At 40.1% G+C, this 24,690-nt stretch overlaps 1 protein-coding gene across 1 annotated transcript; it reads left to right on the top strand.

The window, feature by feature from the left end:
* Positions 1-1,222: 1,222 nt before the first annotated feature.
* On the top strand, positions 1,223-23,655 carry Tmem207 (transmembrane protein 207). The gene is made up of 5 exons (XM_052753876.1): positions 1,223-1,444; positions 3,245-3,282; positions 11,001-11,045; positions 11,874-12,016; positions 21,863-23,655. Exons 1-5 carry the CDS (start codon positions 1,370-1,372, stop codon positions 21,991-21,993), a joined length of 432 nt encoding a protein of 143 aa, XP_052609836.1. The 5' UTR covers positions 1,223-1,369; the 3' UTR covers positions 21,994-23,655.
* The last annotated feature ends 1,035 nt before the right edge of the window (positions 23,656-24,690 follow it).

Genomic DNA, 24,690 nt, shown 5'->3' with positions numbered 1-24,690 from the left:
TAATATGGTCCGTTTGTTTCCAGTGTAATCTATGTATGTGATCATAAATGGGTTCCTATAGAGTAGTTTGCATTGAATTTGTTAAACCTAGAGTGGGAGTTAGGCTGCAATGTGCTTCTGAATTCCAGATACCTGACTTCAGATTTGGCCCTTTGAATACGAATGCATAAAACATCTGAATGGCATATAGACACTGCAAAAGATACACTTGGCAAACAGACAAGAAACTAACAGTGAAAAGAAGTTTCCCCTTCCACACTTCTTTTCTTTTTCTTCATTTCCAATCACTTTGAACGATTTATGCCACAAATTTTACATTGAGAAACACTCTAACTATGCCTTTCTTTTTGTATAAAAAATGCAGCACGGTATAGGCAAAGTCCTAGAATTTATTCCTTTTGCTTAAAGATCGCACTTGAAGCTCTCTCTACATTATTTTCTGTATTCTGCCCACAGACTTAAAAACAAATTCCTGGAAATAACCACCACAGCCTCCAACTATTTTGTTGCATGGATGTAGCCATTTTGTATTTGATCATGTTGATGGACATTTGATATTTTAGTAGACAGCATTGCAAATTACTATAAACCGCATAGTTTTATATATACAGGTTTAAACAATTTGAAGGTATAGGACACATTCTACAAAGGTAAAGTCTTGGCCAAATGGTGCTATTTAATTTAGTAGATAATATCCAATAATTACTTTCTAGTATTTTTAATTATATATGAAAAGATGTTTCTCTATATCTATCACTTCTCATTGTATTTCCAAATTTTAAACATGCTAATCTGATCATTGTAGACTCAAGGCTGAGGTCAACAGCTACTCAAAATGTTATGTAGGAAAAGAAGTTCAAGGATGAGATTTGTAAAGCATGGAACATTGAAGCAATATTTCCAGGTAAGAGATTCTGTTTAAAAGGAGGAGGGAGGGAAGGAGGAAGGGAGGAAGGGAGGGAAGTAGAAATGAAGGAAGAAAGAAAAGAAAAGAAAAGAAAAGAAAAGAAAAGAAAAGAAAAGAAAAGAAAAGAAAAGAAAAGAAAAGAAAAGAGAAAGACCTCATATGTTCCCTGGAATAAAAAATGTGCTTGAATGTTGAAAGTTATTCAAACAGCCAGCTGGCTTTGCAGGTCAGCATTTAAAAGCCTTGACAAACAGTACCAGTGTTCTGACCGTAAACTCCTTGAGCTCTTAGTACCAGAGAGCATGAACCTAACATTCTGTCCCTGGATGCCCTTTATTGGTCACAGAGTCCATCATTAATGCATACTGCGGCAGGACACATAGCATAGAGCAGCTAACAGATTTTGGGAGAGTTCATCAGAGTGAGCAAGCCACTGTGTCTGGGCAGATCATTCCTTTGAGTATGTCAAGATCCAGTCCTTTCTGGGCCACTTCCAAAATCCCAACAGCAGGAAGCCTGTGTTTGCCACTGTTCCAGGTAACCATCAATACTTCTGGGAGCTTTCTGGGGTTCTCTATGGGCTTGATTTGCTTCGGGTTTGTCCTTTGTGTAACTCCTGCACGTAAAAGATGTTCCCTTCCAGGTGTTGCTAGCACCTTGTGCGTTGTGTTATTTATTGCTCCAAGACTGAAAAACAAAACATTCAAGACCTTAGACTCATTTCTTTGTTATTTAGCTGCGATGCTGTGGAACTAAGTGATGCAATATACCCTTTACTTTACTTTGTTATGCTTTGGGACGTTTTTAAACTCAGCAGTGCTGTTGACACAGAGATGCTATGGCTATATTAATTTAGAAAATATTTATCAGTTTCTTCAACTCACCGGACTCTTGACAGTTTTTCAGTTCCGACTTCTTTAGAAAGAAGCATTTTAGGGTTTATGTGGTCACTCTGTGCCAGTATCTCCTAACCAATAACGGCATCCTTGTGTCTCTGTTACTTGAATGTAATACATCTGAAAGATATAGGTGTACAGCGTATTAATCCCTCCTGTCACTATTTCATAACAACTTGGGAGACCAGCAGCTAATACATTCGCAGTTCAGTAGTAATAATGAGATACCATGCACTCCAGTAAGAGTACAGCAGAGTGAGAAGACTAGGAGCTGACTTGAAAGGAAAATGCTGGCTTAATTTGTTTTATCTGCTAAGTGAGATTCCAAATGCTTGCATCTACTCATAAACAAAGTTTCTTTATAGACAGAATCTGAATGTTCATTTTCCTCTCGGTTAGTATGCAAATCTCCTTGCAGCATTCTAACCAAAGAGAATGCAACTCCTTTTCTGTGCTTATAAATTGTTCATTATCATGCTCTCTGATGGTCAATCCATTGCTCCATCTGGCATAAATACTAGGTGCTGAAAAAGGCACATTTGGGATCAAGGGAGAAACACAGACCCCATGCAAAATCCAAAGACTATCACTTGAAATTTTGTAACATCTTACTTGTACTTGTATTTATATACGGTAGTCTGGAAAAGTAAATGCTTCACCTGACCTCACCCACCCTCAAGGCTACGTGCGAGTGATGTTTGAAAAGTCTTCTCATTGTACAAAGGAATCTTAATTCATAGAGTTAGAGTAACACATCAACACAGTCTCCAGAAAGAAACATCTCTTTTCTTGTGATTGTTGGTGTGAAATGTTGTAGCCTCCTCTAAGGTTCAACACTGAGAACTAAGATAATTTTGTTAGATTGCTTAGGGTTTGGGCCTCTCAAAGATTATTTCTTTTTTCCTCTTTGATAAGGAGAAAATTTTATTTTATGAGTTTTTCCCAAACAGAAATATCATGTGACCATAAGTTAACCTCAGTGATTAAAGTCACCCCTTTTGTACATATATTTAACTTCTGTCGATGCCAGCATGGTTGACTTCCCTTTCCCATGACTGGGAAAGTTTTTCCTTTGCATGAAAATAGTACTCAAATCATGACTCTCCTCCCTCTCACTAAAATATGAAAACGAAGAAATTCAAGGGTATCCATGACTCTCTAGATCAAGCAAAATCTACAGAGAAAACAAAATACTGTTCTGATCCATCTCTTGGGATATGCAGAGAAATTTTAGTGGATCCCCTGCTCTTGCTGAGCTTAAGAATCTACCCAGAGAATTTTTTCCCAATTAAACCTCTGTGTATCAACAATAAACTATGCTGCAGAGCTTTTAATTAAAAAAAAAAAAGATGTAAAATCACACTGTCTCCAGGCACTGCTTTCATTAAAGGATTAGACCGATGAAATGTTTGGATTTTATTGTTCTAAATATGTGTTTCAGCTGGTGCTCTCAGATCTATCGTGTGAAGAAAATGAAATGTAAGTAAATAACAAGATATTTCATGTTTTTATTTAGCATTTGAAAACTACAAAGAATCAAACTCAATTCATTTGAAAAGCCCAAAGGTAAAAAAAAATCATGATTTCTAAAAAAAAAAAAAAAGGAAATGCTATTGCCATTATGATCACTTTGCTGAATAGTAATAATAATAATAATAATAATAATAATAATAATAATAGAGCTATCTGCAGGTGTGTAGACTCTTGGGTTCTTCTACTATGAGGTTCCCGTGGTTGTTAGGCCACAAAAAAATTGTGATGTCCTCTTCCCTTGCCCCCACATTCGTAAGTATGGCAATTTCAAGGCATGGTTTCAAGACAGTTCCTTTCCAAATACAACCAATGAACTCAAATCTTAGCCTGTGTTACATGTGCGTTTCAAAGGGCATCAGATGCAAATTATGTGAATAATTGATTCATCTCCTTACTTTTGGAGAATTAATGGTTCTCAGAATTCTATTCAGGAGATGAGGAGGTGCCATTAATAATGCTGATGATGATGAATGGGAACTGTAATGCAGTGTGGCTGAGTGCAAGTGTCGAAAAAGCACTTCTGCCAAGTGCTGTGTTCTGGGTGCAGCACTCTGCCAGCCAGCTGTTTTCAATTATCATGGCCTCATCCTCTCAGAGTCCTGTCTGTGGGCATTGCCTCTAAGGAAAGAGACGGGGCCGAGAGGGAGTTGTCCTTAGCCCTGGAATCATTCACTGTTTCAGATCATCATCTTGTCAACTGTGTGTGTGTGTGTGTGTGTGTGTGTGTGTGTGTGTGTGTGTGTGTGTGTGTGTTCCTTCTATTGCTGTTTCTTTACATTAATTCTTGGACCTACTATTATGCTCTGTCTTCTGCTGCTTGTGACCGAGCATTTTTTCATAGTGTTTGCTTGACTCTGAACTTCAAGGCTGCCCACATCTTGCCTCCTTAATTTTCTGCCTTTGACCCAGAATAATAGACTCCTATGATTAGGAAGAGCCTTAAATGTTAGCTCTACTAGCTAGTCAATACAAGAAGGAGGGATGGTACTGGGAAGCGTATAAGCTGCATTACTGCTTCTGGGGTTACTGCTTTCCCTTTATATAGAATAAACTGAGAAGAGGGGGATAATCAAGTCCACAGCACAGTTTTAAATGATGTTTAAATATAAGCTTTCTTTAGTAAGCCATTTTACATCTCAGCATCTGTTATATTTACCCTCATTTATTTTCTGTTGAGTAAAAATCAGAAACTGCCTCAGTTAACATTCAAAATAGCAGGAAAGAAAGGTAGAAAAGACAAGGAAGTGGCTGGTATTCCAGGGAAATAATACAAAAGAAGTCAATCTATTGACGACTACGGACAAAGTCCTTTGTGCAAAATGCCTTGACAAAGCAGTGTTAGTTGGATGAGTCTAAAAAAAAAAGACATGCTACTGTAGGAGAGAGCAAAAGTCCCATATCCAAACAAGATTTTCTTTTTCCCAAGGACTTTTAATTTAGGCTCATTTCTATGATCTGAGACAATTATTTTAAAAATACAGTACTTGACTAAAAGATTAGCATCATCCAATACCAGTTTTTGGGATAAAGAGTAATATAAATCCACTAGATTGGAGGTTAAAAAAAAGATCCATAGGTGTGGTTAACTCTTAACATCTTTTAGAAAGGAAAAAACAAGAGCGAAAAAAGGCTGGCCCAAAGTTCATGTGCAAACCGACACTAAGAAGGAGACTTACGTTTGGATGGAAGGAAAAAAGGAGGGTCAGTGCTGGGGAGAGGGAGGCTTGCTCGGGTGAAGGCCCAGCCCAGAAGAAAGGTTCTGATTAGCTAGATATCATTTTTTTAGTGCCTCAACTTTTACGTTCCAAGATTCTCCAAAACAGTTTATATGAATTATAAAATGATCAACTAATTAGTTCCACTTAAATTTGTTTTTAAATACTGGATATTTTTGTGATGTGAATTACTCTTTTTTATATTTGTAGCTGAAATTTTAGTGTAAATAATACATTGTTCTGCTTTGTATAAAATCTAAATACTATAATTGATTGTATGAAATGAAACATGAGGCAGACCCCTTTCATTTTAATTAGTTGTGCTTTTAATCCATTCCTCTCCCTATAAATAACCAATTATACTGTCAAAGAGTACATAGTGATTTATAAAATATGACTGTTTTATATATATATATACATATATACATATATAAAAAATGACTTTATAAATTAATTACATGAATAGATTTCCTAATGAGATGTTGGCAATTTGTTTGGTTCAGTGGGTTAAACATTTTGTTTAATAGTAGGAAAAGCTCAAGGTGTGATGATGCATGCCTATAATCCCAGAACTCTGAGGGGAGGCTGAGGCATCTCAAGTCAGGGCTAGCATAAACTACAAAATCAGTGCAAGAAAAGTCTGGGCAAGGTAGTGAGACCCTGTCACAGAAAGTAAGGACATAACTAAATAAAGTAGGAAAACAAATGAAAGGCAGAACTTCTACCCAGAACTGAGAATTCAATGCCCCATATTTTTACTGCAAAGACATATTTATATTCAACTTTTAATTCAATTTCTTACATACTTGGTGAAATACCTGAAGGATAAGCAGTCTGTGCTTTTTTGTAGAGATCTTGCAATTTACGGTCAAGTTTTAGATAATACCATTTCCCCCTCACCCACTTCCAAATTATTATAGTTGAATTGCACATTGACTCATGTTGAGAATTTAGTTTTCAAAAGAAAAAAAGTGAAATCGGTTGTTTCATTTATTCTAAGAGTACTATAAAGACATTGTTCCTCTTATTAGCAGAATTTTCTTCTGGCTTCTATACAAGGAGTAATTGTACAACTGACGAGCAACTCTTCACTTCATTCCTCTCCATATGACCTTCTTTCTCTCCTTCTATTAACTGCAGGAAGCTTAGGCCAGAGTCAGAGATCAGCCCCCCCTTGCTGTTTTATATGAGATTTTCTGCATTCAGTCAGCAAACTGATGTCACTCTTGGCCTATTCTCTTTTCAGATACTCTCTCTGAACTTGCCCCTCAATTCTTTTCCAGCATTCCTTTAAAGCATTTTGGAACGAGCTTCTGGGTGTAAACTGCATATGGAAATATGAAGCCTGAGGTTCCCACTTGCAGTATCACAGGGTGCTAAAGGACAGGGCTCCATTGCCAGGTCATTTCTACTCATGCTCTTGCATCTCCCCAAAAAGCTATGCCACACAAGTCATTTCACCTCAGACTGAGTCTCCTCAATTTTACAGGAGGAGCAGAGAAATGTGCTCCCTCCTTATGTCCCTGGGAGTAAACAATTTCACAGGAAGCTATGCACCCGTCCATAACAGTTTCTGCTGTAGCAAACACTGGATGATATCAGCAGAGGAGGTTCTCGAAGTTACCACATTAATGAATTTGCAGCTTCAGTCCATAGACTTACAGCACAAAGAACAGTAAGGACCAGTCTAGCCATCTGTGTAAGCAGGAACCATTCCACAACATCCAAATAAAGACAAGTCTACATGTTCTGGTTCATAGAGCAATATCCTTTGCCATCTACTTGAAGAGAATTTTAATCACTGCAAATGTTTCCTTAAATCTGTTAGTAACTCTTATTTTTTTGTTTGTTTGGTTTTTCAAGACAGGGTTTCTCTGTGTAGCTTTGCGCCTTTCCTGGAACTCACTTTGGAGACCAGGCTGGCCTCGAACTCACAGAGATCCGCCTGCCTCTGCCTCCCGAGTACTGGGATTAAAGGCGTGTGCCACCGCCGCCGCCGCCGCCGCCGCCGCCGCTGCCGCCGCCGCCACCCAGATATAACTCTTATTTTTCCACACATCTTTTCCTTTTTTCTTGAAAACGTTTAGTTGAAAGTCTTATTTAATATTCAGCCGGGTGGTGGTGGCACACGCCCTTAACCCTAGCACTTGGGAAGCAGAGGCAGGCCAATCTCTGTGAGTTCTAGGCCAGCCTGATCTACAGAGCAAGGCCTAGAACAGCCAGGGCTGTTACACAGAGAAACCCTGTCTCCAAAAGACAACAACAAAATATTCATACAATTTCATATAATGTGTTTGAATGCAATCTACACTTCCAATTCTTCTTTCCCTTCCAAGTTTTTGTGCTTCCTTCTCCTTCCTCTCTCATTCACTCTCTGGGTTGTTCATATCCACTGAGTTCATTTAATGCTGCCTATATGTGCATGGGTGTGGGACTTCATTCCTGGAGAGTGAGCAGTCTCTCAGGGCCTGCAAGCCTGAAAAGAAGTGACTCTCCTTCTCTCAGTAGCTAACCACTGTCAATAGCTCCTAACATAGGGGTGGGACTTCATGAGCCCATTCTCTATTCATGCTGGGAATTTGTCTGGCTTAATATTTTGCATGTTTTGAACATGCAGTCCCAGCCACTGTGAGCTACTGTGTCTATCTGCCACATCCATCAAATACTGTTTCACTGCAGACACACTCCCCCTGGCTCTTATACCCTTTCTACCTGCCCCACTTCCATGATGAGCCCTGAGCCTTTGGGACACAAGTGTAATATGGCCGCCCTATTTTGATCTGTGCACTCCGTGGTCTCTTTCTTTGCAAATGGACTGGTGGTTGGTTTACAACTAATATCAGCCTCCTAGGCTGACTATTATTTGTGGTGATATTATGTTCCCCAAAATATTGTGCACTCTAATAAGCTTATCTGGAGTTAGAGAACAGAACAGCCACAATATTAAACATAGAGGTTAGGCACTGGTAGCACAAGCCTTTAATCCTAGCATTCCAGAGGCAGAGATCCACCTGGATCTCTGTGAGTTCAAGGCCACACTAGAAACATCCAAGCATGCTGACTTACGCCTTTAATTCCAGGAAGTAATGGCAGGAGGCAGAAAGGTATTTAAGGCGTGAGGATGAGGAACTATAGCCTGGTTAAGCTTTTAGGCTTTCGAGAAGCAGTTCGGCTGAGATTCATTTTGGATGAGAACTCAGAGGCTTCCAGTGTGAGGAAACAGAATCAGCTGAGAAACTGGCGAGGTGAGGAAGCTGTGGCTTGTTCTGCTTCTCTGATCTTCCAGCATTCACCCCAATACCTGGCTTCAGGTTTGTTTTTATTAATAGGACCTTCTAACAATTCTGCTACAATTATTCTTCAATGATAACTTTATTTTCAAGAATGCGAACTCTTCCTACCCTGAAAATATTACATTTAAAATCTGAGCAAATATAATATTTTTAGTGTGCACTTAAGAGTTCAAAAGTTGCTTTTGTAAAACACAGTTTGGGAAAGGACTGGAATCTAAGAAGGAAGGATGTCCTCACTGTCAGAAGCGCCATCTTCCAGCTAAGACTTGCTCCTGAATAACTCTGTAGGCTTCTTCCAGAATTCTCCAAGTTCAAGAACCGATGTCTGTCCTCACTCTGGATATCAGGTCTGCATGTGTGAAATGATCAGAATGAAATAAATGTTCCCTCAATGCTGGACATTGTGAAAATAAGCCATGGCTTCATTTCTACAGTGAGGTTGCCTGACCTTTTGTTTATCAGAACCTCCACCAGAGGGTGCAAAGGGCTCAGAAGGAGAAAATGAAATGAGGTTATGTGTGTTAACACTGAAATCCATGTTAAATGGCTCAAAAGTTGCAATTAACAATGAGATACTTGGTATTTATAATTGGCTTTAAGTTATGTGGACCATCTTAAATGGAAAAGAACAGAGACGGAGATTTTTATTTAAAGAAAGATGAAATGCTCCATATTCCTAGCCAGGAGCTCAGGTCAAGAGTCTAGAACAAGAGTTCCTGTTTTGTTTTGGGGTTAGGACAGCATAGCTTAAGTAGCATTGTTGGTTAAACGGCGTGCTGCTTGTGAGAGGAGAGTGCTGATCGAAAGAATCACAGGCCATGGTTACCTTTTTAGAGCTTTATTGGGAGAGAAGGGGAGAGAGAGAGAGGGAGAGAGAGATGCCAGATGGAAGGAGAGAGCAGAAAGTATTGGGAGAGAGGAGGGGGAGAGAGAGAGAGGGAGAGAGAGAGAGGACAGCCGGAAGGAGAGAGCGGAAAGAGAAGGGGGCGCACAGAGGGCCCACCCACTTTTTAGGCTGGGACACCATGGCAGGATGGTGACGGAATTAAGGACAGAATCCTTATAAGCATACTATGTTTTTAAGATTTTTGCAATCAGTACTTTAGAATTTTATGACTACAAAAGATATATATTTATATAATTGCAAAAATAGTACACGATCTCAAAGGATACAATTTACATGTGATAATTTTTGTCTCTATGAGACCAACTAGACTCCTTATGTGTGGACTGGCTCCTGCTTTAGACGGATGGTTTGACTCTTTGATCTTTATAGTTATTCTTTGGGCTCAGCTGGTACCGTATTCACTGCACAAACACTTGCACCTGACCTCAGTCCACAGAACCGGTGATGAGAGATCATGCCTGCTTCTAAGATGTGCCTCCGATGATTTTCAAGATCCTGCGCTGATACTCACTTTGCTCATGGTCCATTTGTTTGTTTGTCTGTTGTTTGGTTTTTCTAGACCGGGTTTCTCTGTGTAGCTCTGACTGTCCCGGGACTCACTCTGTAGACCAGGCTGGCCTGGAACTCACAGAGATCTGCCTGCCTCTGCCTCCTGAGTGTTGGGACTAACAGTGGAGTGTCACCACGACCCGGCCTCTTAGACACCTTTTTAAGGTTACATTTGAGTGTCCATTTTTCTCTTAGCCACTTGTGTTTATGAACTTTTCAAGCAACTGCAGGTATCCAAAACTGAAAACAAACCTCAAATTCAAAGTTCAAAAAAATCAAAATTAAGTCAAATTCTGCCTTAGTGAAATCTTTTTTGTCTTCTAAGTTTGGGGAAAAAAAAAAAATCCATGGTGTTACTTTAGATATGTCACACATGACTTCTGACTACCGTAATGGAACACCTGGTGCACCACCTCCTGGAGGCTGCTGGGAGCCATAGTTGATGAATGCTTTCAAGCTCAAAATGACTTTAATGTTGCCTGAAGATAACATGACTAAAAACAGCTGCATCTCAGAAGCTGATCAGGCTGTGGGTTCCAGTCATTCATATTGTGCATGCTGAGGAAGCCATGACAGCCTCTGTGTATTGAGGTCTTTAAAGAAGTCCCTCGGCATTCAATGTACTGTACTTCCCCACATAGGGGGGCACTCTGAATTGAATGCATGCATGGTCACACCCTAGAAGTTAATCCCACAGATTATAAACCCTCCTCAGGGAATTTGAATTACAAAGGGCTCTACTCTGGGTATCTGAGAAAAGCAGAATGAGAATGGTGGTATGATTATCTGCCCAATGCCTCTGGCATTTTGACCTTAAAATGCTCCTGACTAACTTCTCCATGCTTAAGACAAGACGGGAAGGGAGGAGGAACAGTGGGTGGTATGTAAAATGGAAAAAAAAATAGAAACTTTAAATAAATAGACCTGGAGCGTGGGGCCGAAATCTATCTGCTTTGAAGCTATTGCAATGAAGCATTTTCTTTGCACGTCTAGTGGTTTCCAACTTTCCTGTCTTCTCAGCACCTTGAATGAAGTAGACATGGGGAAAATATTCTCTTAGTCTATTGGGAACGGATCTGTAGGGCACTGAGCAGCCGAATATTATAGGAAAATAGATGTGTTGAGTATAAAGTTTAAAGCACCAAAGAATAGTCTTTAGCTGTCTAGAATTAGATACTTATGTTCTTTCTTTATTACTAGGTGTGTAAACTATGATAACCAACATCCTGATGGCTGGTATATCTGGTAAGGATTTCCTCAGATTGTTTTATAAAGCATGTGGTTGTCCATGTATACTTGTTCTCCTAGATAATTTGAAACAGCACATGCAATCAACAGCTGAAGGGAAATTTAGGGGAGTGTGAGTCAACAGCTGTAGAAATATCAGTATCAGGACAGTATTTGCTAAATGCCTCCTGTGATAAAGAGTCTATTGTTTTCAAGACTGGATTTATTCTATAACTCGAGTTTGTTAATGATAAAATAATTGTCCCCTCTTGAAATCTTTCTAAATTATTCTTCCACCTCTGGTGGTAAAACCCATTCAACATAGCCAAATGTGTCTTTAATGAGATACTCCTCCAGAAAATTTAAAACAGTTCTAATTCCCTAAATCACAACTTTTATACCTTCCAAACTTAACACTAAGCAATTCTGTTAATAAAATACTCAATTCCTCAAAGGCAGAGACACTGTCTTGGCTTTCTTGAATCCTTAGCCCCAATATCTCAGATATTTACATTTGTTTAAATACTAATGAAGTGGATAGAATGTTGAATAAAAAGAAGAAAAAAAAACGGAAAAAAGAAGGAAGCAGAAAAGACTTCACTTTTTAGATTAACCCTCTAGTTTTCAAGGAACAAATGATTGTCACCAGCCATCAGTATCAACCCTGCCTGAAGACCTCCAGTTGCACTGGCAGTGTAGGATGGTAGTGGATTGCCCCCCGAACTTGGCATTCAGGTTTGCTTGCACTTAAGCTTAGCTGAGTCCCTGTATACTTCCCCGGCACTTCCAGAAACTCCAACTCCTGCATGCTCCACCTCACTTCTTCCCCATTAATTTTGGTGCCAGGTTCCTGCTGCTGATTTTCTTGGCGGTTCTCCTCTGTGGAGTAGTGCTTCTCTGTCTCCAGTGCTGGCTGAAAAGGTGCCGAGCTGACCCTCCCAGACGCACCGTGGCTGTTTTTGCTGTTGGAGACTTGGATCTCATTTATGGTGAGTTGTCTGCATACGTCTGGATTCCTCTATGAAACCTTGAAAAACTATCATTGAAAGCACATTTATACACTTAAAAAAAACCGCATACCTATTGGGAGACTCAAAGACATGTATTAAAGAGAGGCCATACAAGAAGAGACAACAGAGAAGAAATATGCCTCACTGACTCTCAGAGAATGGCAAAAGAGGCAAAGCAGTTTTTTCAATCAACAAATGAAGAGTGTTATGCCCAGATCATGGCGACCCCCAAAAGACCACCACAGAGACTGAATCCTCTATGTAAAATCAAAGAGCCTTTATTCAAGCCTGCTCAGTCTTGGACCCTCAGTGTGTCCGACTCAGGGGTAGGACTGGAGAGTTCTGGGCCAGGCAAGGAGGAGTTTTTGTCATAACAGAGGTTGGGGGTGAGGAAATTTCCAGGGTTTGGGACCCTGATAGGCTCGGGACATCTTGGTAAAAGAGAAATGGATGTGTGCCTGGGCTAAAGGACCCCAGGTGATATCTTATAATGGTTGGAATGGAACGTTTGGAATGTCAGGTATTTCCCCTTAAATGTTGGCCCTCCCTGGGTGGGGTCAGTTTATGGCTTTTCCTGGGAACTGGGTGGTACCTGGCAGTAAGCTTGTCCTGGCAGCTGTGTGGTCAAGCTGTTTTGGGCCCCCCACAAATAGAAATTTGAGGAGATGAACACTTGAAGTGAGGTGGTAGGGCTTACAGTTCAGAAGAGCATCTCTTGGCTTTGATGTTCCTGGATCCTACACTGTAGTTAGAATCTTTTTTTTTTTTTGGTTTTTTGAGACAGAGTTTCTCTGTGTAGCTTTGCGCTTTTCCTGGGACTCACTTGGTAGCCCAGGCTGGCCTCGAACTCACAGAGATCAGCCTGGCTCTGCCTCCCGAGTGCTGGGATTAAAGGCATGTGCCACCACCGCCGGCTAGAATCTTAATCATTAAGCCTTTGCCAACTCATTTAACTCATCGGAAGTGACGCTGAACCATGTTTTCTGAAGTATCAGTTGCCAGTGCAGAGTCTGAAACCATCAGCATCGGGCAGAAGAAAGTCAATAGTGGTGTACTTACTCTGCAGAAACACCAAGGAATGCGGAATCTGCCCGCACCCATCTTATCTATCCCAAGTCATGCCATGCCCATCATTTTCGAGTTTTCAATTAGGATTAAAAAAGGAAAAAGAACTATCTGTAGCAGTCAGTCTTTTCAGTAAGCCAAGTGAAAACCACTTGTCGCTTGATTGTTTCCAAGTGGCTACAATTGATAATCCTTTCTTAACCCGTAAGCATGGTCCTTTCACCCAGAGATGGTGAGATTTTTCCCTCCTAGATTTTACTTTACCACACAGTTACCCCAAGGGTTCTTGATGAGAACTAACTTGGCTACCTTTCAGAAACTTGGGCCAATGTGGAATTTCCAATATATAAAACAGAAAAGCAAACAACTGTGTTGAAGGGGTAAAAAATAAGCTAAGAGGGTTTAACTTGAACATGTAGTGCTCTTGAGATCTAGTGATTCTTAAGCATCTTTGGAGTGTTCAAACACAAAGGGGGACATCAATATCACCCCCTCCCAATGTTCAGGGATCATTGCAGAAGAGAGAGCCAAAAGATCACGAGCCAGAGGCCAGGAAGGACCAGAACCAAACAGTGTCTTCTGGGCACAACAGGACCACCGCACTCATCAACTCACAACTGCTGTGGTTGCCTGCACAGGATCCTGCTCCACACAAGTCAGCCAACAATCCAGCATGGAGAGAGGGGTATACAGGACCCTGCTCCTAGATGGGGAGCTGTTGACAGTTAACAGTTTCTAAGGGTGTGGCCCCTGGTAGGCCAGTCATGCTCCAGGGGATGGTCTCTTCCCACAGGCAGCACAAAGAGACTCACTCGGTGGGTTAGTAAAAAAAAAAAATTAAAAATTTAAAAAAAAAAAAGGATAAAAAGTTGAAAGTAGGTAGGGAGGTAGATGTGGATCTGGAAGTGGGTGGGGAGGTGGGGGTGGACCTGGGAGTGGTTTCCAGAAGGAGTTAGAGTAATTATTATCATGTACACGTGAATGCAATTATCAAAGAATTAACAAAAATATATTAAAAAGAAAAATATTTAGTGATTCTTTTTGTTTATATGCTTCCCAGCATGAAGTCATTACTTAACAAGGAAAAGACACTATCAACCTGAGAAATTGTTGTTTGGGAGAGGATAATTAAATTCTACAATAAAAAAATAGATTTTTCTCCTGAAATAAAAATTATTTGTCATGTGGCATCAAGGGAATTAGGGTCACTAACCTAACAAAATGTTTGTCAAAGGGATATGCATGGAAATATTGATCTCCTTTTCTTTATTTAAATAGAGTTAGTTAATAAATGTAATGTTCTTTCTTCCGAGTAAGCTTTTATTCCTAAAGAAGAGCACACAGTCTTATTGTCTCGACTCTTCCCTCCCTCTGAGGAAAACACTTCCATTAGGCTACCTTCAATCTTATGAAAAGTCTCCTGTATCTTCAACATCATACTGCCTGATGATTCTGTTACAATTCTTAAAGATTGCTGCTCTAGCCATGGTTGTGTGGTGTTCTTGGTGGCTCACCTATCTGCTATTGAATTTTCTTGTACAGCCTCAGAGTTGAGGAAGAAAAACATTAAGTCTAACACATAACAATAATGTGCATAGAAGCTCTGTATTAGGCTGAAGTCATTATAAACATAAATAAACAAATACCAGAAAGACACTGTCTTCTAAAAAAGCTAATATTTATTTCAGTTCTACCAAGTCCTAAGCGATAGTTTGAGACTTTTCCAACCTTATCTCTATTTCATAAATGTCATCTCCAGAGAGTGCTCATCAGTTCTCTTAGAGAAGATCTGTTCCCCCATCCCCCAGTTAATATATTAGTAGAGCTTTGCTATGAAATAGGGGTAGTTAGCTATACAAATTAGGTGTGAGTGCTCATATCCTAGCCAACTCTAACATTCAGATATTTAAAGACCCATTCCAAATGGTAGGGATTACATTATAGAATCTTAATTCTTGTCATTTTCCAGCCTTTCTTCCCAAGCCGGCTAGTAAAGCTTCTTGTTCTTACTTTTAAAGAAACATTTAAACGCTCTTGCGATGTGTCTTCTACTGCTGTGTATCGTGGAAGACATGGGCTCAGTTGCTTCTTCTCAAGGATATTTCTCTAGCCAGTTCAGAGTGGGCAGAAAGCAGCCCTATCTTCTTCTGCCCCTCCCCCAGCCTGTCTATCTTCTTCTGCCCCTCCCCCACCTTCCTGAGAAGGCAGTCTTTGATGCAAATATTGGCCTAGAGTTGTGCCTTTTGGCCTTCTTATTTCTGTTTTCAGGAACAAAATACAGGAAAGTAATTTAGACAGTGGCATTCTCTGTCATTCTAGGGAGTGCCAACTACCAATTTCAGGAAGTAAATTCCAGAGAATTAATATTTTGGGACAATTTGCAGCCTGGACCCACACTGTATTTACATAGTAGATGAAACTGTAATTATATTTTCACATCCTGAACACGTCTGTTTCGTTTCTCCATATTTACTCTCCCAGGAAATAAGAACCTTTCTTGATCCTGCAGTTCCTGCAAGATCCAGGAAGGATCAAAACAACCATGCCTATCTCCACAACTCCTACAAAGCATGTATTTACAGCCCGAGCCCTAGCCCGAGCCCAAGCCTGAGCCCAGCCACTGAGTGATTCATGGGCCTACTCTGAGGTTATGGGAGTGCATTTTTCAGTTTTCCTGACATCCACTATTAAGAAGAGGGAATAAATAAATAGAAATCACGTGAATGACACTGATGAGCAACTAGAATATAGAATAGGGCTCCTGACTCTGCCGTGACTGACACACAGAGGATGTTCCCCCTGGACACAGGATGTGGGAAGTAAGCCACTGGAAACGTCTTAATGGACACAGTACAACTGCTGTATTAACCTCCATTTCCTCCTGGACCTTTATTTTATCTCTTTAGAAGTTATTTCACTTTAATATCACTACTTATTGCATATATTAATTGAAATTGCTCTGTCATTCTGACATAAGGGGCAGAGGTTTCACACTCAGGATCTCACAAACATTGCCCTCAAGAACGAAAAGCCAAGAAGAAAATTTTTTATGATTATTAAAGGCTGGAATTAATTGAACTTTACTATTACAAAAATGTATAAAATAGGCAATTTTATATACATGCATTTCCTGCCAATGTTACATCGCTCAAGTTGCCAATTTATTTGATTAGAAATACTAAAGAGAAGGAGAGTAGGCACAGGGCTCTGCGTCCATATATATAAGGTGTACTTAAGGAAGGTGTTGTCAGCATAGTCCATAGCAATGTCTGATGAGATGCCAACTCTGAGAAATGTCCCTGGACCTTGGTGAAACACTGCATCTCGTGGCCCAGTGATGGCATTGGTACTTGGCTGCACTCCCAGGGAGCATCTCGTGGCCCAGTGATGGCATCTTTTCACAGTACTCTGCTGACTTAGTGCTCAGGTATACAAATACTACCCACTTCCCCCCAACACCTATGCCCTTGAATGAAGTAGTCTAGAGTCAGAAGCCCCCTATGGAGCCACTGGATCCAACAGAAGACACCTTGACATTTATTGCACTCGATCTTCCTTTTTGTGTCCATGCTTGCTATATATTCATTATTCTTGGGAGAGGAAGAAATAATCCCTCTGTTATAGCTTGCTGTGAGCCACGTTGTGTACCCATTAAATTCATCTTATCACGTCCTATTGTTTAGTTGTGTTTGGACTTTCTTTGGACCACCAGCTCCAAAATAAGGACTCAGAAACTTCTTATTAATTATGAAAGCTTGACCTTAGCTTAGGCTTGTTCCCAACTAGCTCTTAAAACTTAAATTACCCCTTTTATACTAATCTACATTCTGTCATGTGACTTCTCTTTGGTACCGCGTGTCCCACTTGCTCTGTGTCCAGCTGACAGATCTCACCTAATTTCTTCCCGAAGTTCCTATCTCTGCCCAGAAGTCCCACCTATTATCTCCTGCCAAGCTATTGGCCATTAAGCTCTTTATTATACAAATCACAAGGTGCCTAGACCAAGACACATCTTCATGGTATACAAAATGATTATCCTACAACACTTAGTACCTCTGAATATGAAACTATTTGGAGCTACAGCCTCGAGAAAGGCAGTTCAATTAAAATTGTATAACAAGTGTGGATCTTAATCCAGTCTGACTAGCATTCCTCTGAAGGGATATTAATTAGGCCCAGACAGGAACAGAGGGAGGATACTGTGAAGACACAAGGGGAAAATGGCATCATCTGCAAGCTGAGGAGGGAGACTTCCCAAGACAAGAGGGCTACTGACGCTTGTTCCTGAATGTCTCCTTCAGGGTCATGAGAAAAAAAAAAATTCTGCTGATAAAGGCACCCAGCTAGTGGTACTTGGCTGCAGCAGCCCTAACAAACTCATACAGCATCTTAGCAGGAGCAGGGGTTCCCAGAGAATAGAAGGAATAAGAAGGACAGCAGTTAAAGGAGTAGAGCAAGAATCTTGGTTGGATGTATGAAAAGCTCTTGGCATGGATTCATTTCATAGAGACTTTAAACCATCCCTTTCTGCTCTGCTGTGGGCACATTTCCTCTTCCCGTCTCCAGCCACAGACTCAGCTAGGCAGTTTTCCTTCCTTCGTTATCCTCATTCCGACCCTACACCATCTTCTGTGTCCAGTTCTGCATCAGCATCTCTGCCACAATATCCACCCAGCCCTGGGTCTTCCCAAGTGCCACCAACTACGAGCCAGCTTCTCTCTTGCTCCTTCCTCTTTCTCCCAGGCTTTAATCCTACAGTTATTTAGCTGTTTTTTCCTAATTCCTATTGAATTAGGCGTAAAATGATAACTTGTTTGACCTTTTTGTCAGCTTCAGGTTACCTATGATTTTAATAATTATTGTAACGGATAATTGAACAGAAAATGCAGAAGGTGTGAAACCATCAGTTATTACTATAATCCATTATGTAAAGTAAAGATAGTAAAACAGTGAAGTAAACATTGCTGGGATTTCAAAATAAGTAAAAAAAAAAAAAAAGTAAGTAAAAGAATTTGAGTTTGTTAGATTGTGTTTTAGTTTGTATTTGAAAAGTAATGTCAAGTGACTTTTACAATGTATCCACAACAGAAATAATGAATTCTCTAAAAATAAAGGTGAAATTGTGATCTCATGGAAAGTAAGGTGATAAAGCTGAATAGGAGCCCATTTTAATAAGGAAGTAGGCATTTGATGATATGAAGGAAGATAAATTGGAGGTTTGGGAGGTGAGTGGAAGACAGTTAAGGTATGTAAGTGACCTAGCATTCATTAGAAGAGCGTATAAGAGACAACTCCAACTTTGTTTGTCCACATTTAAACAAACAACAGCAGTTTACTATGATGTCTATGTAGCCGTCCACCTGTCCTCATTCCACTGGTCCCACTTGTCCCTGACAAGGACCTCTGACTTTCCTCCCTCTAGGAAGGCTCACTCTGCCTCAGCCTCTTAGGGCTGATGGGCCTAGGTACGCTGCCTTCCAGCTCCGCAATCTCTCTAACCCTGTCTTTTTCTGCAGTTTCACAGATGACTTTCTGTTTTTCATATTTCAGAAGAAAAAAAAAAAAAGAGCTTCTGGTTTTTTCGGCCATGATTAAATGTTAGTACTCTCAGTTGGAGAAAGGAAGGAAGGCTGGAGGGATGTAGATAAGAAGCAAGCCTCTGCATATCCAAGTCTTTCTTCTTGTAGGTGGCTCAGGATTGTCTTTATCACAGGATCTGTTAGAGATTTTCTACGTAGGGTTCTTATTGCACATGTAAGTATATTATGGCATATTTGAAAGGGAAGAGTGCAGGCTTCATTCCCACACTGGTGGGAAGACTTCGGAATGGCAGATGATTCGGTGTTTCCCACATGTATATACCTCAACTTTCACTTCTTCTTCCCAACGGCACTCTGAAAACTTTGCTACCATTCTTTATAATCTGAAGACGAAGAGAGAAAGGTGTTCACAGAGGAAGCCACGTGCTCACTGTATGATAGAACAATGGCTCACATTCAGGCTTTTTAGCCATTCCTCTATGTGAGGAGGGAGAGATGAAACGGGAGTACGGCCAAGCCTGGTGACTCATATCCGTAATCCCAGCACTCAGGAGACTTAAGCAGGAGGACTGCAGGTTCCAGGGCAGCCTGGACTACAGAGTAAGTTCAAAGCCTGGAGGAGGAAGCAGTGGGACTTCCTCCTTCCCCACTTCCCAGCACTCCAATGAGGGGTAAGAAACAAAAGAGGTGGAAAGAGTGTGTTAACGTACATCAGATCTGTTGGAATTACTATCAATGATATATGCAATCTGGACTCTCATTATAGTAACTCAGTGATAAATGTGTGGATTTTACAAAATTGAAAAACAAATGGGTCCTTCAACCAACAGTTTTCTGGCAAAGCCATAGGGTTTTCTCAATACTGTTAAACTGAGTTAACTTGTTATAAGGTAAACATAACACAAGACTAGCAAAATGTCTCAGTTGGGTATAGGTGCTTGCTGCCAAGCCTGATGACCTGAGTTCAATTCCTGAGAGCCACATGGTGGGAGTTAGTTCTCCACTAACTCCCACAAGTTGTCCTCTGACCCCCATACAGGCCCTCTAAATAAATATGCAAACAAATAAATAAGTCCCCTGCTCCACCCACTCCAAGCCACATGCAATTGTATATTAACATACTCAAAAAAAGATGACAGTTTCCAAGTTTTCTAAGATCATTGGTTTAATTAGTTTGTCAATAAAACACCTATGGTTTTCATAACAATCATAAGAGTAACAGGCAAATTTGTAGTTAAGAAATACTGTTTCCCCACCACAGAGACCAATTGTCAGGATCATATCACTGGGATCACAATATTGATGTCAGCAGGAGAAATCAATTAAAACTAACATAAAAAATAAATGTGTCAAGCCACTGGCCAAACATTCTCAGGCAGCAGGCTAAGTGACTTCTGACTTTGTGCTGAGTACATTAGCAGCAGTCTACCAGGAGAACGGCTACCGTTCATGGCTTGAGTTCTGAATGGAGGTAATTACCGAGATAAGGGGACTGTAGAAAATCAGCTTTAACTCTGTCTGATGGAGTCCCCCAGCTTAGCTGACCTCAGTCCAAGATTATGTACTTCATAAGGTTTTACCTTCTACACTTTTATTTAGTGATTTTTGTCATATCTAATAATGATAATGATGATTTAAATCACTAAATAACCATTAATATAGAATTGATAAGAAAATAATGTTACAGATTTAAATTGCTACACATTCCTAACATGGCACCGTATCTGATGCTATGTAAGAGCAGTAACCCTTAACTGTATGCCTGGCTCATTTTAAACATTAGACATGTATTTGGTTTTTCTCAGATTTCCTTCTTCAGTGCTGGGGATTAAACTCAGGCCTTGCACATGCTAATCAAATGCCCCACCACATCTCCAGAGAGTTAATGTTGCTTTTACAGAGATAGATACCATCATTATCCTTTTGCTCAAGAAGAGAAAAGTGAGCTAAATAATTGTAATAGCATAGGGGTAGGTTATTCAGTTTAAAAAAAAGCATTCTAAGAAAAATCCTGGAGCAAGAAGCAAAACATTCAAATATTTCTGTCTTTCTCATGTAATGCTAATAACCAAGGATCAGCAAGATATGAAATAAGGCAAATGCATGTGTAGAAAACATGATTCTACGTTATCATAATTCACACAAAGTAATCATTTTGATAATGTGCATATGGATTCCTTTAGTGAGCTAATGTCTAGTACTCTGAATTCACTGGTAACTATGGTATATTCTTTGCAGTATAGCATTCTTCCAGATGCTACCAAGTCTGAATCCTTTCAGGAAGGTTAGTGAACCTCTTCTGTTGGAGGACAGAGAGAAACAATTTTGACTTTGTAACCCATAGAGTTTCTAGAGGAACTAATGACCCAGTCATTGTAACTTAAAAGCAGACATAATCAATATGTAAATATTTGAGAATGCTTGTGTTTCAGCTAAAATTAATATATAAAAATGTCAAAGTAATTCAGCATTAGATAAATATCCAGGATAAAAATAATAAGTATGCAAAAAGAGAGGGTTATAAAATATTACTATTGATTTTTCCAGTGACTCAAAATAATCCTTCAAGGCAATCCTGATTTCTGAAAGAGCCACTGGAAAAAATTCAAGGTCCCTCAAGGTTACCACTTTGTGAAAGGAAATGTTTGTTTAACGGCTGTATTGTACATAATCTAGATGTAAGGACATCAATTTGAAAGTTTTTCTTTTATTTAGAATGTTTCATGTTTATTATGTATGCATTTTAAGTGCAAACTTGTCACCACTTATCTCAACATGCTTATTACCTATTACAAGGAAACACTGAACTATTTGTATTTGTTGTATTTTGAAAACCTAAATATGGCACAATGGAGTTTAGTAGTAGTCTAATGTTCCTAGTGAGACTTGGGTTTCCTATTAGTGAAACAGCATTAGCAAAAACAGCATTAATATTTAGAGGAATCATCTCCATGGTCCCCAACAGAATATTTCTTTCTGGTTTCAGTTGCTACACTGTAAAGTTTCCAGGTGGGTTAGTCAGTAATGGTGTAAGCAAATCATTCTGGGTATTTTCCCCTTGTAGTGACTCAGCTATCAGTGTGGCGAGAAAAGTGATTGTGAATGTTTTTCTCAAGGGCACAAATAAATTTCTCTTTCTCCAGTGATGCAAGAAAGGCCAGATTTATCTCCTCCGTGCATTGCCTGAAAGGTGACTCATACCCCCTGCATATTTTTCCAGGTACAGAAATGGCTGGAAGTCCAACGACTGGAATCTGCCTCCCTACGCCAAACACTGAACTGTGCCCTGCTTCAAGTTTTGGTGCCTTAGGTCCTCCACCTCCATATGAAGAAGCTCCAAAAACAAGCTGATGGTAGCCAGGATCAACAGTGGAATGCATTAGAAATATTTGTAAATAGAGACAACCAGTTTTAGGCAAATTTTATGGCTTAGTGGAAATTCTTGGAGGTCTCTTATAGAGTCTGAACGTACTAGCAAACAAATGAGTGGATGGAAGGGGAAAAAATGGCCATAGTGATGTTTTGACAGTGAATTAGTAGACTCTGTAGCAATGCTTCCTTACATGTTTAGACTAGACAACAACCACATTTCCTTTGGTAAGGAGGCAGCAATAGGTGCTAGGAATCATGTGCATTAATTAAGCCTCCTACTGCCTTCCACAGCATATCATTTGATGCTCTAAACATCTCCATCTTCATCAAGCCTCTAATAGAGTCAGTGAAAATAAATAAATACATAAATAATTTAACAATGACTCGAGCATAGATTCAGGTGTGACTAGAGGGAGAATATTGGGTTAAAGTCGAAATGAGAGAATGGGAAGAAAGCACTGCATTTGAAGTTGACAGAGGAGAACAAATGGAAAGGAAGAGGAAAGATGGCAAGTGTCTCAATACAGGAAGTTCTGCTCCCCAGCTGGAGAACAGAGAACTTGTACCTAGAAACAGAAGATTGCCTAAGACATAAACTGTGGGTAATGATGACATGGGGAGAGAAGGGGAAGGGTGCCATTGTCCTTGGGGAATGTGAACGCCAGAGCCCGGTTTTTCCCAGGTCCCTTAGGATTTGCAGCAGAATAGAAAGAAACTTTGTTATAGATGAATTTTGCTGCTTGAGGACTGACAGGAGAAGTAGCAACTTGAAATTTCTAAGCATCATTTGGCAGAGGCAGGGCAAAAAAAAAAAAAAAAAAATTCCCTGCCAGATTCCACACTAGCTGAATACAGACAGTGAATTTATTTCATAAAATAATTGACCTACCCACTTGATTGTCAATCTAACTTGACTAAACCTAACTCCAATCTTTTCTCAAAATTGCTTTGTGAAAGTGTTTCCAACCTTCCTATAGCTCAGCCAAGGACTTGTGTTACTTCATGTAACTATGTTATCTGAAAGTCTTGTTGACCCCAGTTTTAGAATTTCCAGACTCTGAAGGTTTCCTACTTAATACATCTCTGGTATGAACCACCTCTGTAAGTCCTTGCTGGAGTCCTACAATAGATCTAAACTGGTCCAGGAGCCCGTTTGTTCTCGAGTATCCTATTGACTACACAGTAGCCAGGAAACTCTTTCAAAGTTTTAGAACAGTTTTAGATTTGCGTACATACTGAGGAGAAAGTGGAGATATTTCCCATATTCCCTGTACTCACACATGTACAAGGTTTCATAGTATTGCATCTTTCACCTGATGATGCTACATTCATCACAAAATGTTGTAGCACGAATCTTAAAAGGTCTTATTAATTAATAAAAACAAACCTGGAGCCAGGTGTTGGGGTGAATGCTGGAAGATTAGAGAAGCAGAACAAGCCACAGCCACCTCGCCTTGCCAATTCCTCAGCTGATCCTGTTTCCTCAGACTGGAAGCCTCTGGGTCCTCATCCAAATGAATCTCAGCTGAACTGCTGCTCCAAAGCCTAAAAGCTTAACCAACTCTAGTTCCTGGTCCTTATGCCTTAAATATCTTTCTTCTTTCTGCCATCACTTCCTGGGATTAAAGGTGTGAGTCACCATGCCTGGCTGTTTCCAGTGTAGCTTTGAACTCACAGAGATCTGGATGGATCTCTGCCTCCAGAAGGCTAGGATTAAAGGTATAAGTGCCACCATTTTCTGGCCTCTATGTCTGTCTAGTGGCTGTTCTGTTCTCTGACCCCAGATAAATTTATTAGGGTGCATGATATATTGGGGAACACAACATCACCACAAATGTTGTGTTGTATATTCTATGTGGTTGGTGGATTTGTTATGACATCCAGCACCACCATTGCAATATCTTACAGTTTCACTGTCCTGGGAAACTCTGTGCTCTACTAACCCAAGTCCCTTCCTCCACTCTAACTCCTGGCCACATTTTTTTTATTGTCTCCCCTGTTTTGCCTTTTCCAGTGGAGCATTTATTTGAACAGATGTAGCCCCTCCCCCCTTTTTTGCTTGGCTTTTTAGAGTTTTAAAGATGTATATAAGTTTCTTCTGAGTCCTTCCAGTTTCTTCTGTGCCTTTTGTGGCTTGATAGCACATCTCTATTCAGTGCTGAATAGTATGCTGTTGTCTGGAAGTGCCATGGTTTAATCACGCACTCACGGACTTCATACTATGCCTTGACATGGAGAGCGGTCTTTTACAAAGTTAGCAGTCTGATCCTCTCCTGATGCTGCAACTTAAAAGTCCTTAGCACATAGCTCCATGAGATCTGACCTCACCTTGCTTTCCCTTTCTTAGGATGTTCTGAACGCTACCACATGCTCACCTGTCCTTTGTGCCTTTGGGCTCGAACTCTGCTGCTCATTTTGCTTGCTTTTGCCATCCCCATATATTAGAACTGCTGACACCCCTCACCTCCTTTTGTCTTTTTAAACATGCCACCCTCTCCACAGGGCCCGTTGCAACTACCCTGCTTTAATTTAAATTGCAGCCAATCCCTCCTTTGGCAAACCCCATCTTCTAATTCCAGATACATTTTCTCTTTCAATAACATTGAAATTTGACTGCTTATCAGTGGACAGATATATGTGCTCTCTTTCTAGAATGGTGATTCTTCCATGAAGGGA

This window comes from Peromyscus californicus, unplaced genomic scaffold, assembly GCF_007827085.1.
Source record: "Peromyscus californicus insignis strain IS unplaced genomic scaffold, ASM782708v3 Scaffold_25__1_contigs__length_3188244, whole genome shotgun sequence".
In the NCBI taxonomy this organism is placed as follows: domain Eukaryota; kingdom Metazoa; phylum Chordata; class Mammalia; order Rodentia; family Cricetidae; genus Peromyscus; species Peromyscus californicus.
This window is presented reverse-complemented; position numbering and strand designations above follow the sequence as displayed.